Genomic DNA, 10,779 nt, shown 5'->3' on the forward strand with positions numbered 1-10,779 from the left:
ATAATTTCTTTATATATATATATGTATATGTATATAACATATGTCTGTATATATTTATATATACAAACATAATTCTAAAGAAAGAGGATATTCTGTTAGAACAGTGCTGTCCACGAGTCAGAGACCTACTTGCGCGTCTTTGTCCCTTTCTAAAGAATAATTGCCAAGAGACAAAGAAATCAGAAGGTCTAATGGAAAGTAATTGTATTTATTAATATGTACATGTTGCTGTATCATCAGCCTAGTGGTATTGCCATCCTAATGGACATGGGTAACAGTAGGTAAATGGAAGAAACTTATTTCTATCTTTCGTAGCTTTAGTTTGGACAGCATTGTTTTAGGGGATACAAAAAACCATAGAATGTTCTTCGCGAATAAACAAAAGTGATCGCTTATCACGTTATTAACAGATTCACTGCTGCCTTATATTTGATAATTTACCTCCGTACTGACTGTGTAAAAATAAATTTTAAAAATATCACAGAGTACACTTGCCATAATAAACTTGGCAGTGAATGTGTTAAGGATGACAAGTTATCTAGTCGGAATTGTTCTGTCGTTAATTGTGACCCACGATGGGTGTAAAGATGTATCGGAACGAATATCTTTTTATGGTACGACAATATTGAAATATATTTCAAGCATTGTTGTACGTAACACTTTAACGAAAAAATGTTTTCGATTATTAAGGTATTACTTTTAGGATTCTGACGCAAAAAAAGAAAAAAAAAACAGAAAAGAGAAACGAAGATCTTTTTTGCATTGAATAATGTTCAGATTTGACACGAACATATTGTTGCAAAGGGATATTTTAGAGAAATGGAAGACCAGTATTAACATGTGCAACTAGAAACAAGGGTTGTGTGAGTACTTCGTCGTCATTTTGCTTTCTGTGTTGTTCTCCGTTTTGAATTAATCGAGTAACGCAGACGAATTTGTTTTCTAATTGTGTAAGCCGTTTTACTGCAGAATTACTAGTTCTTACGACCAAAGAGAGGTAACGCTAAAATGGCTTGTTTTTCTTTTTCCTTTGACCATGACAGGACTTTCAAAAGCGGAAAGTAAATCGATAGTATATATGATGCGAATATTTTATTACAATCTTCAGTGAGTGATAGTAAACAAGTGACGTTTGTTAAAAGTACCTTAGAATTAATTATTTTATGAGTCGCCCCTGTTTAAACACGATTTATGGTTTTCCAATGTAGAAAGAAGAAGAAAAGAGCATACACAAATTATTTATATAAGGCAGCGTACAAGACAAACGATTTAAGAAAAAAACGGCGTAAATGATGCTAAGTAATATTTCTGTATTCAGATTCTCTTCTGTAGGTTTCATTAAAGTGCATTTCTTGTATGTTACACAGTATTATGGTAGAATATAAGAGAATAAATACTGCAATAATAAACTGTGTATTTCTCTATTACTTTCCGGAACTTATTTTAGTATTTTGTTCACACCACAAATATATTTATCTTCTTATAAGTTAACGAAGACTAATTTTAATCTTTTCGTACCTACTTTTTAACTAAAATTTGTTTTTTTTTTTGGTTTTTCATTTTTTAAACCTTGATAATTCAAATAAGTGACAAGTCTGCCATGACAGACAGACAATTTAAGATTATCTAATTGTATTTTATATATAGAAGCAATTGTAAATTTATGACTCACGAGCAATATAAATAACTAAAAACAGGAGTACTACCTAAATTTGAATCAAAAAATAGTACATATTTTGTAAAAAAAGTTACTAGTAAAGTATCTTATTTAGTTGGCAATCCTAATTTCGTGTATTTTATATGCGTGTTCTGTTATTTGGTATTATTTTTCCTAATAATTCAATTAAAATAAAGTACATACAGTTTTTTATTGTATGCTATACTAGTTATAAAAGTATTATTCAGTGTCAGTTTTGTTATCGTTAAATGTGATTATATTGCCGTGATTATGACAAGAAACATAACCTATAATGACAATGTAATGTTTTTATATACTCTCACCATAAATGGAAGCGTTATAATATAAAATTAACGAAACTATTTCTGCAAATAGAGTTTTTTTCATTTGTACTTACTGAAATAGATTTAGAGAAAGGAAAGTATTAGTAAACTGAAAAAGTAGGCAAATTTGGAGCAAACATGAAAAGTAGTAAGTGTTATTTTTTTATAATATTGTTTTATTAAACTATCTAAACGTTTTATCACACTATATATGATTTCAAAATGCTGTTAATTTTAATGAAAAATAATGGATAATATCTATTTAATAACACAATTGCTTTAATCAGTTAAAAAATGTGTAATCAGTATCATATAATATACTAATATTGTAGATTCAGATGAGAGTGATTATGAAGATGAAAGTTGTAGCAATCAAGATAATGATGGAAGTACTGGAGAAAAGGAAGTATATCCATCCTTTTCTAACAGCCGGTCATCTACTGAAAGACATGGTAAAAAGAGAAGTCATGTTGATTTAACAGATGAAGCTTCTGATCCAAATGATAGTGATTGCAACGAAGACTACTATGATGAACATTTTGATGAAAAGCATGATAGAAGTATACAGGACAAACATACTGATGATGTACCCTTAAATAGTAATGATGAAACAGAAGAAACTGGAACAATGAGGCCAATATATGAAGATTCTTATCATTATAGTAAAATACAAAATCACAAAGCAAAAAATGAGGCTGATGTAAACATTATTGATAAAGAAAAAGAATATGATACAAGAGGTCAAGTAAGCAAACAAGAACCCAAAAATGACCTTGGTACACAAAACAAAGTTCAACGAATGATGTTAAAAATGGGGTATAAAGAAGGTCATGGTCTTGGAAAAAATAAACAAGGTCGTTTAGAACCAGTACAGGCATTTGAACAACATGGTCGTAGAGGCCTTGGGCTTCATGTTCATGAAATCAAAACTTCAGGACATAAATGGGATCCTGCAGAAGAAGAAATAAAAGTTGTTGAAGATATAAAATGGACAAGGAATCTAAAGGCTAATTTACCAACATCAGAGGAAATGCAACTTTGGTTAAAAAAAGGACCTAAGAAATTAATTGCAGAGGATAAAAGTTATTTTTGTGATGATGATATAGTTAGGGATGTCTCTAGTGCAAAAACAGTACTTGAGGATTTGGATGATGTTGAAATGCGCCGTGCAAGGAAACATAGCAATCCTTATGAAACAATTCGTGGTGCAATTTTCCTAAATCGTGCTGCTGTTAAAATGGCAAATATAGATAAAGCATGTAATTTCATGTTTACTAATCCAAAGAACTTAGCAAACAATGAGCTATTATATTTCGCAGATGTATGTGCTGGACCAGGTGGTTTCAGTGAATATGTTTTATGGAAAAAAAAGTGGCATGCCAAAGGATTTGGCCTTACTTTAAAAAATGATAAGGACTTTAAACTAGATGATTTTTATGCAGGCCCTTGTGAAACATTTCATCCGTATTATGGACCAAAAGAAAATGGTGATGTTTATGATCCCAGTAATCAAGAAGCTTTCAAAGATATCATAATGACACACACTCATGGTAAAGGAGTACATTTTATGATGGCTGATGGAGGATTTTCAGTAGAAGATCAAGAAATGCTGCAGGAGATTCTTTCAAAACAATTGTATCTTTGTCAATGTATAGTAGCATTAATGATTGTAAGAATAAGAGGTCATTTTGTTACAAAGCTATTTGACCTGTTTACACCGTTTAGTGCGGGTTTAGTTTACTTAATGTATCGTTGTTTTGAAGAAGTTTGTATTTTTAAACCAAACTCTTCTCGACCAGCAAATTCAGAACGTTATTTAATATGTAAAAGAAAACGGCCTGGGACGGAAGATGTTCTTCAACATCTGAAGCATGTTAACGAGTTTCTTTTAAAGGACGAGAAAAACGACGTTTTACATTTAGTATCATTAGAAGAATTGGAAGGAGAAAAACAATTTTTACAATATTTACGAGAATCTAACAACTCTTTAGGAAAGAGACAAATAATAGCTCTACGAAAACTTGCTGCATTTTATGAAGATAGTACTCTTGTTGAAGTAAAACAAGCAAAAATGCGCAAAGAATGTCTTAAATATTGGGAAATTCCTGATCAAAGTAGAACAATGCCAAGGCACATGCCACCACATGAGAGATTAAAGCATCTTTTACAAAATACTGACTTTCTTTCTTCTCATCCAACAAAATTGACAAAAAATAACATTGACAGAATAAAAAATCCATATGATTGGTTTTGTATGCCCTGTGGAACGGGACTTTGTAATCAAGACCAGACAAGAGAAGAAAAGCAAAATGCCACATTTTATATGGGTATGGGCAGAAGTCAAGTGTACCGTTATGTAAGAGGCACTTGGGTACTAGTTGATGATATTAAAGTAGAATTACCACCAGATACACTTTTGTACGCGGAAGTTGTATATGAAAGAACAAAGGAATCGAAACATCAGCGAAAAGTATTCGCATTACACATTTTAGATGCAGTCATCCTAGGATCAGAGAATATTAGTCAAATGTACTTAAGGGACAGGTAATAATATGAATTTAAAAAAAATCTAATACTAAGAAATTTTTTTATGTAACTATTTGCATGTCAAACTGATGCATATTTTTTAATAGGCATGAGCTTGCAAAGAAATTTTGTGAAGCATTGTGGAAACCAGTGGCAAGTAATTATGCGCGAATACGTGTCAAAGAATTATTTCCAGTAAGCTTGAATATATGCGAAAGGTTACAAGTAACAAAACGCTTAATGAAAAATAATCATCCCGCTTTGGTATACGAATTTTTAGAAACACCTTTGGAGTGCAATAATTCTGATAATGATAAACCATACTTCATACTAAATAGTGTAATTTTCTTAAAAAGTATTGCGAACTCTTGGAGTCGATTTTTCAGTAAAAGACATTCCATGACATATGTTTATCATTTCCCAACAACAGAGGGAAAGTTCGACGAGCATAGACCACGTTCGGCAGAAGCGAGTTTCTTTGAGTCATTTGAGAATAGTATTATTTGGTATTGGCCTAGCGATGAATCACTTACTATGGAGTACTTTGCAACGTTTATTAAAAAAATTTGTCCTACGCATAATCGGACTGTAGAATATTAAAAACAGGAAATTAAAAGTACGAAATTGATAATTAAGATTTTTAATTACGGTACTAATTTCTATACCAAGTGAATGACAATTGTGATGAAATCATGAATGATTATATTTGTATGAAACTTCTGTATGTGATTATGATAAATGAATTTAATTAATCTTAAAGATAAATGTTTAATCGATACAGTTTGTTTTTAATAAGAACGATTAAGTATTTATTTGTAGCAGCTGCTCCCATGATAGGACAAGTTTCAGTACCTAAATCTACAATCCATTGTTTTCCAACTTCAACATTTGCTTCAGGTTTCTTATAAAGAAATATGTATCTTGTGTGCTCAAGTATAGCTACGTATGAACCATCTAGAATATATATCAGGTTAAAATATTGTACTTAAAATAACTTATATTTCTGCTTTAATTAAATACTTACCAGCAGGAGAAACACAAAATTTTTTATTACTTTTACTTGCTTCAACATAACCAAAACCAGGAAAGGTATAATAATGTTCCATGTTCCATTTAGTGTCATCTACTTTGCCAGTTATCCATAAGCAACCATCATTATCATGTCTGAGACATATTGCTTGGCCAGACTTTGTTTTGTAGGTAAACAATACATGATTACTTGTTCCAAGCATAGCCAAGTGTGTATTTTCCTGTGCAACAAGATCAATTCGTTGCAATAGATTATCTTTTCCTTCAAGATCACATTCTTCAAGTTGTTCTGAATTAAACCCCAAACAAGGTTGTCCTTCTTGTTTACTATCAACTTGATCTGTACACAAATGTGCCAATCTAAACATGAAAGAATAAAATATTAAAAAATAACAAAGTTTCATTTGGTAAACATTCTCCACCAGTGTCACCTTTGATTAGTTCATTCCACATCAAACCACTTTCATGCTTATATAACTCAAGCTTAAATGTATCTTGCTCATATTTCCATGTTGTTAAACTTTCATCTAATCTGTGTTGACATTGCCCTTGTATCAATATATTGTCATTCACTGTCACAGATAATTCCAATGGTGTTACATGTACTTTAACTTTCTCTTGATATTGTTTATCTATTGTAAGCCACACTGTTAATGAATCCTCATCTTGAGACCAGCAATATTTTGGAATTTTTATTTCTCCAGTTTTTTCTATATTTCTTTTATTATCAGCAGGTTTTTGTACTTTTGGAGATTCAAAAGTTACGTAGTCTTGACAAATAGAATGCAAGTATTTACCACAATCTTCTACATATACATATTCAACAGCACCATTTACTTTTAAAACTTCTTTATTAATAAGGTCAAAAGATTCACATGTATTTCCTATATCTTTCCAAACATATGTTAGTAATAAGAGCCTTGTAAATTTTTTTTCAGAATTACTCTTAATATCGCACATTACAATAATAACATTAGACGTACTACTTACATATTGTACATCTAATATAACTCCAGGATCTGTACTATTTAATATGAAAGACTTAATATGTCCTTGAGTATCAGATATCAATAATTTCAAACAATCTCCTCCATCAGAAATTGCAACAATGTTGTTACTAGTAAATCCAATTGATGGATTATACAACAAATTTTGAACATTTTCCTTTGAATCATGAATTAAATGCATTTGTTCTAAATAACCATCCTTGTTAAAACGCCAAACAAACCAGTTTTCATCTATAAACCAGCATGATGTATCATAGGGATTTTTAAACAAATGATTATGGAATGCAAATAATCGTGTTTCCAGAAGAGAATCTCGATTTGTTGTTAATTCTAACCTGCGTACATCTACAAATATTTTACATGTTTTCATTATTTTATTTTATTAAACAACTGTTATTTGTTAATATAATTATATATATATATATACATATATATTATCGAATAACACTTACCTGATTTTAAATCTACTTCGGTATCTATTGGAATTTCATCAGTACAAAATTGATACTTTTCGAATTTTGAATTTGTCAGATCTTTATCAGGTCTTAATTCAACAATTTTCGTCATTTTGTGCTTTTCTAATTTCACTTAAAGCATTATTACTAAAAAATAAGGGAGAGATAAACTTTGTAACCTTAGCACACAGTTTATTGTTGCTAGTTCATACAACACTTTTTAAGGCATAGAATTTATTGTAATAATTTTTGAACTTTCTATTTTGATTGATAACAATATTTATTCGGCTACTTTTCCATTTTAATCACATTTTAGTACAGTATAAATATTAACAAATTCGACCAAGAATTGCGATGTATCGACTATCGATATTACGTCGTACGTGGTCGCAACTTCGACTATCAATAGTCGAAGAAAATGATTTTACATCGAAAATAACGGTCGGTTATAAAATTTGACATAGCTACCGGGTGAAGGAATTTCAAGTAAAATTAAAACGTATAATAAGTGTATATTTAGTGTCGTTTCAACAATTGTGAAGTGTATATGTAGTGCAATGTGAAAGAAAAATAAATTTCACTTTCCTCAATAGTTATGTACGTATTATTAAACTGTACGTGTAAATACAAAGGGGTTATTCATGGGGATTGTAATGTAACAGTATAAACGTATCAGAAATAATTTTATTGTTTTTTTTTTTCAGTAATCACTTCAACTCTGCATAAGTTTCTCTTTCGACTGTTCGCAAGACGAAATGTCAACGAAAATATTATGCTATCAGCCTGCGCTCGGTATGTACGAATATTGTACGACTTATTTTTAAAATAAATTATAGACTTTTGCTTTCGCAAACATAGAAACTATAGTAAAACCTTTAATGAAGGTACATTATCATATAATGTCGCACATTTAAATTCATTTATTTCACACTAACTTTCGAAGCCGATTGCAAGTGCAACAAATATGGCGCGAAATTTGAAATGTTCTTATATGCTTCTAAGAAACAATCAGCTTAATCCAAAGACAATACTGACTCAATGGAGTTTCTGTTTCGTGGTTGATATTTCGCACCACTAAGATAGTTCACTGGACTTCCAAACGTTCTTCGGTTGTCAGCTAAATAGATAGGTCGCAGATTGAAAATGAAAGGCCTCGTTGAATCTAAAAAGTTACACATACAGATACTGAGCATGAGTAATATATTGAAAAAATATATATATAAACATATTAAGGATGATTTAATTCGACGAGGATTGAATTTGGTTGATGGATAGTTGACAAATTTTCTGAAATAAGTTATTTTATTTTATATCTAAGAGAATAATTTTTTTTCTTATCTACTTTAATTGTACACTGTTACATGTTCTTTTTTTTTTACATAAAAATAATAATTATTTTTTTGCCTTCTGATGGTACATCGATAAGATTACCAAAAATAATGTAGGTATTACAGTGTAGATTTTTGTACTTTCAAATTTTCCTACCTTAGGATTATATTTCAATTGTAACAATACATTTTAATGAATGTTTATATGCAGAATATAGGGACAAATCTGACGTCGTGACATCGATAAATTATTTATTATACGAAGTATATCGTTACGAGAGAAATTAAAGTATTACTGACCTGAAGACGAGTCTTCAATTGTCGATCGTTGTTCAATATCATTTAGCGTGATTGCCTAAATAAGATGAAATTTTCTTTTAAATAATTTATAACTTGAGGAATATCGAATAGCAACAAAATATCAGTTTCGTTTCATTTCAAATGAAAAGTAAACTTGAAGAAAACAAAATGAGGACCAATAAAGAAATTATGACTGAAACATCTATTCATTAGAAGAACCTTAATGCAACAGGCAACGAAACGCATTCTATCAGTTCTTTTTCCATTACATCTGTAATTCATGCAATATTGATCGATGCATCTATATATTCAAAATTTTAGCATATCATTTTCCTACTTAATTATTTCATTTTTCAATATTATCCATAATCGAAGATTAGTAAATTTTGTCCATGCAATTGAATATTTTCATTTTATTATCATTTTAATATTATATTTTCTTTTCATAAAAATTGCAGAGAAAGAAATATGTAATTTATTGGACATTCTATTCTAGTATTTTAGATTTTCTCATTTTCTACGATGAAAGCGAGTTAATATATTCAAATTGCAAGTCAAGTGCAGAATAGAAACTAATGATCATCCTTGAGCGAAAGTTGCACAAAAATCATGCAAACAGTATTTCTAAACAAACGTCTGAAAATGCAGCAAAGTAAACATCGTTCAAAATTCGTCTCGTGTTGGATGTAATTCGCGTTCGTAAATTTGCGATTCAGAAAGCAAACGAACAGTCGAAACAGCAGACGATGCAACATAACTTTTGCGATAACCTGTGGTACCTCTAGATTTCGTTCTGCGTTTTCGTGTCGTCTTGTTCGGGATTGTTGTTCAACGACTCAACACTCTCCTCAATATTTATCCTAGATGAATTTTCCGGCTGAAAGTATCAGATTTTCGATTACGTTCGTTTCCATTTCAAACTCTTGAACTTTTCAAATTTTCTCATTCGCGTTCTGTGAAATGATTTCCCTAACTTATCGACAGAGCATGATTCACGAGGGAGATTTTCTTTTTTTGCGGGTATTCCAGGAGTGAGATGTGACAATTATCTTAAGGATTTTTCTTAATGATTATTTTTATTCGTATATAACATAATCAATATTGCATATTTTTATGTATATATATATATGTATAAAGAGGAATTGAGGAACATACATACAAAGCCGACAAAGATGAATAACAAATGTGTGATAATGAGAATAAAGAACATTCGTGTGTTACGTCGAGTATTAATGAGAATATATTGAATTATTTGGTGAAATTCAGTCTGTCCTTGAAATTAAAGATTCTCCCTGAAACACGGCGAAATCGACTCTGATTTCCTGTCTCGACGATTGTTATTCTTTCGAAGTAAAAAAATATGTGTATAAAAAAAGAATGACGTTTCTTTCGTTCCTAATTTTAATTGTATTTCGTTTGAGATCATGTTCGAGTTGGTAAATTCATCGAACGTAAGGCCATCGAATTTCAAGGACAGATATCTATCTATCGAAGGAGTAACATCTCGATGTGTTTCTTACCAACTTCACGAAATCTTTGTCGTCGTTACTTTCTTCGTTAGATTGATTTCTCTCCTCCTCGTCTGGATTCTGTTGTTTCGGTTCCTCTTCTTCTTCTTCTTCCTCGTCTTCCGCACCTGCCTCCTCTTCCTCGCGTTCCTCCAGTTCCGGTTCCTCTTGCAGATCCTCCATCGACTGCGAAAAAAAAAGGAAACGATTCGTTGTAATTTCATTCACGTTTAATATTGTACGCTCTCTTTTTGCATTCCATGTGTAGAGGGTGTTAAAAGAGAAATTGGTCTAAGATTTTACGGATTTGCAGTTCTCAAGCTTATATTATTACAGTTTTTATTGTATTTATAATTGGTCGTTGGTAACACTTTACCGACCGGTAGCGGTTGAACATCCTACGCACTTCCGATCGCTCACTCGGTAACAGATACATATAGTGTTTGCTGCCCCGAGAGGCATTTGGGTTTCCTCAGACATTTGTCTTATACACCCGCGGTAACAGATACAGTAAATTCTCAACAAGAGTCAGTAAGTTTGGATTCTACAAGTGACATTATAGATGGTCCTACGCCTAGGTCTGCGTCATTGCTGCGCCCATGTTATCTCGCTCGCAGTCAGTCAA

At 31.3% G+C, this 10,779-nt stretch overlaps 3 protein-coding genes across 3 annotated transcripts in view; 1 reads left to right on the forward strand and 2 right to left on the reverse strand.

Moving 5' to 3' along the window:
* The first annotated feature begins 2,070 nt into the window (after positions 1-2,070).
* LOC108572701 (cap-specific mRNA (nucleoside-2'-O-)-methyltransferase 1) lies at positions 2,071-5,127 on the forward strand. The gene is made up of 3 exons (XM_017934974.1): positions 2,071-2,149; positions 2,334-4,545; positions 4,635-5,127. Exons 1-3 carry the CDS (start codon positions 2,140-2,142, stop codon positions 5,125-5,127), a joined length of 2,715 nt encoding a protein of 904 aa, XP_017790463.1. The 5' UTR covers positions 2,071-2,139.
* A 154-nt stretch (positions 5,128-5,281) lies between these two features.
* On the reverse strand, positions 5,282-7,130 carry LOC108572654 (nudC domain-containing protein 1). The gene is made up of 4 exons (XM_017934916.1): positions 7,016-7,130; positions 5,951-6,908; positions 5,552-5,916; positions 5,282-5,481 (listed from the first exon to the last, which is right to left on the reverse strand). Exons 1-4 carry the CDS (start codon positions 7,128-7,130, stop codon positions 5,282-5,284), a joined length of 1,638 nt encoding a protein of 545 aa, XP_017790405.1.
* Positions 7,131-8,031: 901 nt separating this feature from the next.
* The window catches only part of LOC108572655, a 25,273-nt gene continuing 22,525 nt past the window's right edge, over positions 8,032-10,779 (reverse strand). The window contains exons 25-27 of the mRNA XM_017934917.1: positions 10,167-10,340; positions 8,647-8,701; positions 8,032-8,180 (exon numbers count right to left, since the gene is read on the reverse strand). Of these exons, the coding sequence (XP_017790406.1) occupies positions 8,032-8,180; positions 8,647-8,701; positions 10,167-10,340 (378 nt within the window). The remainder of the gene's footprint in view (positions 8,181-8,646; positions 8,702-10,166; positions 10,341-10,779) is intronic.

This window comes from Habropoda laboriosa, unplaced genomic scaffold (genome assembly GCF_001263275.1).
Source record: "Habropoda laboriosa isolate 0110345459 unplaced genomic scaffold, ASM126327v1 scaffold22, whole genome shotgun sequence".
Lineage (NCBI taxonomy): Eukaryota > Metazoa > Arthropoda > Insecta > Hymenoptera > Apidae > Habropoda > Habropoda laboriosa.

Excerpts from the sequence above, each read along its gene's own strand:
- LOC108572701 (XM_017934974.1), top strand. Across the intron at positions 4,546-4,634 it reads CAAATGTACTTAAGGGACAG|GCATGAGCTTGCAAAGAAAT; the intron begins GTAATAATATGA and ends ATTTTTTAATAG.
- LOC108572654 (XM_017934916.1), bottom strand. The coding sequence starts at position 7,130 with ATGACGAAAATTGTTGAATTAAGACCTGATAAAGATCTGACAAATTCA. Across the intron at positions 6,909-7,015 it reads CGAAGTAGATTTAAAATCAG|ATGTACGCAGGTTAGAATTA; the intron begins GTAAGTGTTATT and ends AAATATTTGTAG. Across the intron at positions 5,917-5,950 it reads TGTTTACCAAATGAAACTTT|ATTGGCACATTTGTGTACAG; the intron begins GTTATTTTTTAA and ends TTTCATGTTTAG.